This window comes from Pagrus major, chromosome 16 (assembly GCF_040436345.1).
Source record: "Pagrus major chromosome 16, Pma_NU_1.0".
Classification (NCBI taxonomy): domain Eukaryota; kingdom Metazoa; phylum Chordata; class Actinopteri; order Spariformes; family Sparidae; genus Pagrus; species Pagrus major.
The window spans coordinates 6,844,169-6,853,279 of NC_133230.1; the positions used below are offsets into that span (position 1 = coordinate 6,844,169).

Sequence of the window (9,111 nt, forward strand, 5' to 3'; positions counted from 1 at the left end):
CCTGGGTAAAACATCACACTTATGGGTTAGATCGACCTGGACCAGTGGATCCAGTTCAACAGTAAGACTTCTCACCATAGCCAATATTTACCAGACATAAACATGACTGCTCCTGCCATTACTACAGGCAGGAGCAGCTCTAGGCTTTTTAATAGGCCTGAATACCAGATGCATCACACAGTATCAAGTGTTTGTCTTAATGTAAGTCTTTAGCAGCTGCACAACATTCACAAACGAACTGAGAGCTAAGAGTGAGTGAACTTTCTAAAAGTCAGCGTGATTATATATTAAGATGGTGTCAAACAGTAGTAATCCTTGTTGGTGCAGAACTAGGGGCTGGGCGGGGCTTGAGGTAGGGGTCTGGCAGACACAAGTCATTTCTCCTCAGTCTGTTTTGAGCAGCTGACTGGCTAAAGTTGAAAGTGTCCAGCCAGTAAACTCTGCCCCCTGCACTCAGGCCTCTCTCCAAAGCCAATCCCCCCCAAACCATGAACGGGCACTGTCCAACAACTGCCGAATACCGCCGACAGAGTCCCAAGTTCTCACGAGCAGTGGGAAGGAGAGTCTATCGGTGCATCGTTTTTTCATCACAACCTCCAACTACAAGTAGCTGACAGACTGAATATAGACGCAATATAACATTTACAGCTCTTTATTTTGTAAACAATCTGACAGTGAACTGGGCAGAGGCATACAGTTTTAGGCACAGGTGTTTCAATGAAAACAATACAACAAGCACTGATCCTCCAGGCACAACTTGCATTTCACCGTGATATTGTTCTTGCTCTTTTTGCCCCTAAAATTCAAAACAATGGGAATATTTCAAAAGTTAATGCCGTCCTCTCTGCCCTCTCTCTACATTGAATTAGCTCGCTACACATGCGCACCGACACAACTGTAGGTTTACCTTCCGCTGGCACGCTGCCACCTGCTGAGCAGCAGGAGAGAAACAGAAACAGAGCAAATGCTTCAAGGATTTTCTTTTATTTTTGTGGCAACAAAAGGAAAGGAAAAGACAGAAACTCAGCATTGTGAGTGACATCATTGGAGACAGTTTATCAGATTACATGCCGCTTCCTCTGGAGCCACAAGAGACTTAATTTTACTTTTTTCCACAAATGCAGTAGTACTCCTCAAGACTTGTAAACACACTTTAATGTGTATAATTGGTGGGGTTACCCTTTAAATGTCTCTATAACTTAATTTGTTAAATTACACAGCAAGTGGGCTTTTCTATTCAGTTCAGGAGGGAAACTGGATGAAGGTTTATTTCAACATCACAGGACAAAGTTACCCACAACTACACACACACACATAAAGCTAAAGCATGTAGCTGTGTTATTGCCAACTCAGTGCTCCACATGCCAACATACTGCCTTTTAGCCCCTGACCTGGGAACGGTTTTGTTGTCTCGAGGATAGTTAATGTGAGTCTTGTGCGCAGCAGATGAACTGATCCTCGGTCAGGTAGAGCTCAGGATGTTGGTCAGCTGGTCCATGAGAACCAGAGGAGGCCTGCTGTGGCCATTCTGTCAGGACTGCCCCAAATTCACCAGCTGGGTGTGACTTCATCACCAGACTCCCTGTGTCCAGTTTGTGTGTGTGTGTGTGTGTGTACATTTTCCAGGAGTGGTGAGGAAAATTTACACATTCATATCTGACACTCAGGGATAAAGACGGGATCAACTCAGGACCAGTGGTGAGAACTCAAAGAATATATAGATATAGATCTTAATGTAAAAGTAGATAATCAATATGAGGTCTTTACTGCTTGCATAATTATGTAAACAGCTGATACAGGTGTTACTATGTACTATCATTACAACATTTTACAAAAGCTGTTATCAGTTATCTCAGCCAGTGTGTAAGATTTTTCTTATTTTAATCATGTTTGATTTTACTTCATGTATATTCAATGTGTGAAGTAACTGCACACACTGGCCATTTTTATGAGCCATTACTCACCTCACATTGACAACTAACTGGATTTCCTTTTTTGATTCATATTTTGGACAAGACAAGCGGTCTGCTTTACTCCACAGCACAGGTAAGTTAACATTGCAAGTACATTATTTTAGCATTTAATATGATATCAATATGCACATTTATTTATTGACACAAGGGATGCAAACTTTAAGCAATTTCTGATGCAAAAATGCAGTAGGCTTTGTTAGAAGTTAAACAAACAGATAAAGTAAACACCAAGTTACTTGAATGACAAACTAAATGACACCAAATAATGACTTCATTTTAATACTTTTTGATGTATTTGTGCCCTTCTCTGATCGTCGGTTAACATTTTTAAATCCTTAGCGATTAACCGATTCCTGCACTCTTCCTCATATTCTGTGTTTTGAAGCATACAGGATATATTTCTTCCTGGATAAAAGAAACTGAATCTGTAAGTGAAATCTGATTTAATGCTGCTGGGAGAACATGAAAAAGTTTTTAAAAAAATCTTTTAAAAATTGAACACCATAGAAAAAAAAGGTTCTTGTCAATAAGTAGTCGTTAAGTAATAGTTTAATATATTCACCTTACCTTTGGCTTAAAATAACAGCTTCAAAATCATTTTGACGGTGTCTTGTAATAGGATGAATGTTGTCTCTGTCTCAGCCACACCATGAATTTCGTTTATAGTCAGCACCTACATTACGTCTGACAAACTGTTACAGACCTGGGATTTGTATTCATGACAGTGGTGTTGCACTCTGAAACTGTGGGGGGCGCCAAATCGCACAAAATGCCAACGTCTACATAATGTTGCTTTAAGATCGTCTCCTTGCTGTGTTATCACATTACCTGACTGTACACCCTGGTGAGCTCTAATTCAGACACAATGTGTGTTTCACAGCAGAGGGAGTCAAAAGATAAATGCTCCAACATCTTGACGGACTGATACCACGTTTCACCCAAACAAATGGCGTCTCAGGAGGTTTGTTTGTTTTAGTCTTTTTCTACAAATTCACACAGTCTGACAGAAGGAGCGCTAACACTCACTTGTGGTAATTAAAATTCTGTACATCTTGGCAGTGTGTGAAAATACTGCGGTTCCTGCCATCTTTGACCTTTACAAATAGTCATAGGGTCGCTTATGTTTGGAGGTCAGTGAGGTCAGACACTGACCAGTGACCTCAGCTAGCAATGTTTTCATTAGTGTGTAAACCAACATCTATGACTCATCTTAAAATGAATTCAAGACACACAGCAAGTTTCCATTTTGCATGTAAAATTTCCTGTTTAATTTTTAGTGTGTAGAAATGAGGATGACTTGAAGCATTTTCATGATACTTTTTAAGAGGTGAACCACTTACTGTTTAAGATAAGTTACAAGGTAAAGAAATAAATGTCACTGACCCCAACGCTGTCACAGAGCCATTTGACAGCCACACTCCTGATCTCCATCCTGGCCGCAGTTCTCGGCTCCCTGCAGATCGGCTACCACACCGGCAACGTCAACGCTCCAGCCAAGGTGAGACAGGCGGACCAGAGCTAGGGGGGAAATTTAACATCATGTTAGTCGATACCGATACAAATTGTTTAGTTTAATAGATCCTGATATAATTTTTAGTGTCTTCCAATTCTACTATTTTCACAGTTTTTTAAGAAGTTTCTGTGCAAATATGCTGTACATCAAAATCCATCCAGAAATGACACATTTGCAAATAAACAGTTGGATTGCAAATTATTGCATTCTGTTTTTATTAAAATTTTAAACAGCATCACAATTTTGGGGGGGGAATCTGGGTTATACAAGAATTTGCTGGAAGGTTGAGTCATTGAGATATAGTCTTTCAACGATAATGAAGTTTGAAGTGAACTGCAAAAAAACCCCCAAAAAACCCCCCAAAAAACTATAGTTGACAGCCGAGTCTATAACCCAAAATCAACCAAACCTAGCATTGTATTTTTGTTTACACTAGCAAGTTTTTTAACTGTAACTGAAAATACTGCTGTGATTTCTACATTTAATTACCCAATTGTGTGAATTTGCTGTATTTGGAAGAAATACTGTATATATCCAGTAAATTTAGCTGATTTTGCAGGCAACAGTTAATTATGAACATTTGAAAGAAAAACTACTGTAACTGCATATGGTTTGGCATCTACGTCGTATAATCCAAGTCAATTAATCAATTAGTATTTCACTCAACATATATCAACAAATGAAGTGCAATATCTGGATATGCTAAAATGAGATTGTTGAATGAATTTTTGGTATCAAACGTGTTTGATTGGTCTAGTACATTTCCAACAGCTGTTATCAATGTTAAGTAATTTGAAATATCTGTCATTAAATCACATTTTCACTGTGTTTCCTGATGTTGCTCGTCTCTTGCTTTCACAACTGTTCAGATCATCGAAGAGTTCTTCAACCACACCTGGAGAGCCAGGCACAACCAGTCGATGCCAGATCACAGCCTGACTCTCCTGTGGTCACTCTCTGTCAGCATTAAAGACTTTGGAGCCTTGCTGGGCTCGCTGGGTGTCAAATATCTGGCAGATTCTTATGGAAGGTAATGAAATGCAGAAAAGAGTTTTCCCAGTAATAGTTGAGTTTCCTTTTGTGATCTTTTCATTTCTCTCATCTTGCCCTCCAGACGTAACTCCATCCTCATAGTTAACTGCCTCTCTGTGGTGGGAGCCTGTCTGATGTCTGCCTCCAAAGTCAGCAAGTCATTTGAGGTTCTCATCCTGGGACGGTTGGTGTTCGGTCTCTTCTGTGGCCTAGTGATGAGTCTTAACCCGCTCTACATCCAGGAAGTGTCCCCCACAAACCTCAGAGGGGCTTTCGCAACACTAAACCAAGTGTCCTTTGCCTCGGGCATCCTGGTGGGAATGGTGAGGATTACTCACATGCATTAAAAAGGTATAATTTGAACGAAATGGCCAGAATTCAAAAGCTAGCTCCAAAATCATGGGGGGCAGTATAACCACCAACTGCTGCTCACTTTACTGAACTCGCAACGCTTGTTTTTTTTGTAGACATCGGCATCAACAGCAGGCGAAAACAAATATTTTCACATCTTAAATCGTTTAATTGAGGATTTATTTCAACCAAATCAGAGGTGATTGTGAAAAGGCAAACCACAATCAGACAAAAACAAATTATTTTAAATGTCAAGTTTAAATGAAGTGTTTAATAATGAGCTAACAAGGCAATAAAGTTAGTTAACTTCTTTAAAAGTAAGAAACTTGGCAAGTCAGGAGGTGTTTGGTTGTAATTGTCTTTTTAGTAAGGAAAGAGTGAGTTTTTTGTTTACTTAGACTGAGTAGCATACTCACTCTTACATCTCCTCGCTGAAACGACGAGGGCTTTCAGCTCTTGCAGTACAAAGTGGTAATGGGAGGCAGGACGGGCCGGGCTAGCTGGTTAGCATGCCAGTAGACATCTCTGCACGCCAGTACAGACTGTAGACGGCTTTGACACGACCTCAACACTTGTTTCTTCACGCTCCGTTGATGTTAGTTCATTGTCTAAATCTTATAAATTCCTTTAAGTGTAACAATATGGCACTCTGTTTCAGTGGAAGAAAAACTAATAAGCCTATAAAAAGAATTAAAAACAAACACAAGCAAAGCAAACCTAACTCAAAGGCTACACAAACCACATGGACTGTTTTTGTGATACATAATTCTGAGAATCTGTGCTTGAAAAGGTCATGGCTCCTTCTTCTGGGCAGTGCTTGTGATTGTTGGGGTTACCTATGATGCAGCTTAATTTTGAAAATGTATACACATAATATGAAATATATTTGTTGCATACAAGTCTTGCCAAGTCCTGTTTTGATTCTCAATTGGCTTCACTCTTACTCTGATCATTTTCATTGGTACAGTACAGAAAGTTTCAATATCTGAATACTTGGTCACACTGTGCAACAAGGTTCCTGTATGTGTTTGCTGTAGGTGGCTGGTCTGGAGACAATGTTGGGTACTGAGCATTACTGGGCCATGATGCTGTCCCTGTCTCTCATCCCGGCCCTGACACAGTACCTGGTCCTGCCTTTCTGCCCTGAGAGCCCTCGCTATCTGCTCATAAACCGAGGAGAGGAAAGCAAGGCGGAAGCTGGTGTGTGCCACTGATTGGCGTTAACTGCACCTCTCACATGACTGGTCATATTATTTAGAATTTAGTCATTAATGAAAAAATAGAGATTTCCAACATGGCATCTGAGCTGAAGAACTTTTGTTATCTTGTAGATTCAATCATGGCTGACTTCCAGGAATCTAAATATGGGATTGCTTTTAATGCACTCTATTATCTCAGGTCTGTGGATATACCACAATAGCTCCTTAATAGAAGATGTTTTTGTTTTAACCTTGCAGCCCTGCTGAGGCTGAAAGGCGACACAGACAAGGTGTTTGCCGAGCTGGAAGAAATGAAGGAAGAAGCTGCCCACACTCAGACCGGAGTCACCATCCACGAGTTCTTTAAGAAGCGCCGCTACAAGCAGCCAATCATCATCGTCCTCATCATCAATCTGGGCAGCCAGCTGTCTGGATTCAATGCGGTCAGTCTTAAAATGCCTGTTTTTTGGGAGGTTTTCTGGCTTGCTTCCTGTCTGATGAATATTTCACGTGCAGCGCTGTAGTAATAAATTCAATCATTTATTTAGGCACAGCTCTTCTCTCTGGCTCCTCCTCAGATTCTGGGGCAGTGTGTCAACACCTACGTTCCTAAAAACATAGAAACAAGTCCCAGTGACCCACTTAGTTAAAAGAAATCCCCACTCTTTTTCTTTCAGATCATCAATTATTCCACCAGAATGTTCCAGGCTAAGTTTGACGAGGCCAAATACCTGACTCTGGGCGTGGGCGCTGTCAATGTGACCTTCACTTTGGTTGCAGTGAGTATGAAATCCAGTGGTTACTTAAAATTTTAGGACTAGGGATAGGGTTACGGGAAATACAGAAATAAATTCATGAATAAATACATTTTACTTATTATTGTCATTATTACTTGTTGTTGTTTTTGCAATTATTATGAAATAATTGAAAAAAAAAAAAAGGACATTTTTTAATCTTATTTTTGATTTTGGCAGTTCTCCAGTCCTCCGTATCAATTTTCCCTACATGCGGTTTTATAAAAATGTATAATGTTATTCATTATATTAATATATCGGCTGCTCAGTATAAACTCAACAGTCTTATCAGTAAACATTAAAAACACATGTTGTTGTTGAGTGAGATTTTGCCACAAACTGCACCAAAATCTTGGATTAATGATGTAAGTGTGATCACCATTTCCTCATAAATGGTTTAATAGCTTGGGCCACAATAGGATAATGTTGCATTTTTAGATCAAAAGGATGGAAAAAATGTGAGCAGGGTCACCACTGTGTTGTTTTTCCTTTCAAGTTCTTCCTGATGGAAAGGGCAGGGAGGAGGAGGTTGCTTCTGACTGGTTTCATCTCCATAGCAGTGTGCAACTTACTCATGACCATAGTCGATTCAGTCCTGGTAAGATCATTTTGTGTTATTCTTATATTTTCATTTTGTGCTGGAATAGCTCCATTCAAGATATCTAATGTTGGACAACCCTGCCATCCAATTTGTCAAAATGACATTAGAACAAACCGTGGTACATTTTATAGAATGATTTAAACTTCAGTCCTGGATCCTACCTTTCAAATGCATTACGAGTCACATCGAATTTTGCTGAGTGATTTAAAAACAAACTTGTCTGTCCAGCACCTGGTCCCAGAGCTGCGGAGCCTGCAGGTCCTGCTGGTTTTCTGCCTGATTTCGGCCTACGAGCTGGGCCCCGGTCCCATCTCCTGGTTCATCGCTGCTGAGCTGTTTGACCAGCCTGGCAGACCCATCGCCATGGCCTTTACCAGCATGCTCAACTGGGGAGGGAAATTTGTTCTGGCGCTCCTCTTCCCTCCATTGCTGGTGGGTTTATACTCTTGGCCTGCGTGTTGTATGAGTGAGTTACTTTCTTGTTTTCTTATGCAAGTTCCCTTGCACCTTGGAGACATGGCCGTTAAATACAAGCTATAAATCTGTTCATTCTGTTATATACAAACGTATACTGGTCAACTGTAAAACAGACATAAATCTTGTAATCTGTATAAATCTATTGCTAAATCCTTTAAAGTCAGGATGAAATAATAGTGATCAAATTAACAGTTAACCAGGGAAACATCTGTTCGATATAGTGCTGCAGAGATGGCAGCCAACCTGAAACTAAAGCCAAGGAATCAAATCAAACAACCGTTTTGTTTTCCTCATTCCGTGTGTAAATGTGTTTTAATGCCTTCTGTGTTTTCCTTCTTTCCTGTGAATGTTTACTCTACTTTATGAGAGGCTGTTGCTCACACAGTGTGATTATGTTGCCGTTTGAGCCAAAACCTTTTGGTTTGATCGTTACGGACCCCTTTTTGGTTAAATAGATCAAGTACACCAATAAAACTAATATCGTTTGTCCTTCCCATGCAGAAACTCTGCGGTGCGTACGTCTACCTCCTCTTCATGATTGTGGCTCTGTTCGCCTTCACCTTCACCTATATTCGCCTCCCAGAGACAAAAGGTCGCACATTCGATGACATTGCAGAGGAGTTCAGAGGAGCAGAGGGCATCCCTTTGCACAATAAGATCGGATTCAACACTTTCACCTGACCGACCTATTAAACCTTACTGAATCTGGTCATGCTCATGCTGTCAGTGGGTCAGTTCACCCAATTTACCAACATGTTCTAACAAATATCACTGGCGTGTAACCAAACAGTTGGGTTTTTATCTTGGAACTTCCTGGAACCTCCTTTGGAAAACAATGTCCCGGTAAGATTAATCCACATATGTCACCGTCAGCCGTTTTCATGCAGAAGAATATATCTAAAGCAAATTAATCTGGGAATCCGGGAGAGTAATGAGATAAAGAAGAGTAGACTGTTTTTATGCACATCACGTAGGTGCAAGGCTATCAGGAAATCAATTCAGGATAATTTGAAAAATGGAAAAACACACCTATATTTTATCTAGCATGCACACCAACAGGCAGACAGGCTGTAGGGTGTAATCTGACTGATATTCTTACTGCATGTATTGAGGCATTTTGTGATCATTGTGTTGTTATCTTGTAAAGAGATGGAGACTTTTAAAGGGGCAG

General features: G+C 40.3%; 1 protein-coding gene across 1 annotated transcript; it reads left to right on the plus strand.

Moving 5' to 3' along the window:
* The first annotated feature begins 2,919 nt into the window (after nt 1-2,919).
* On the plus strand, nt 2,920-8,621 carry LOC141010774 (solute carrier family 2, facilitated glucose transporter member 1-like). The gene is made up of 10 exons (XM_073483864.1): nt 2,920-2,934; nt 3,373-3,471; nt 4,356-4,516; nt 4,601-4,841; nt 5,907-6,069; nt 6,327-6,511; nt 6,746-6,847; nt 7,359-7,460; nt 7,692-7,895; nt 8,442-8,621. The coding sequence occupies exons 1-10, from the start codon at nt 2,920-2,922 to the stop codon at nt 8,619-8,621; spliced, it is 1,452 nt and encodes a 483-aa protein (XP_073339965.1).
* Nucleotides 8,622-9,111: the final 490 nt, after the last annotated feature.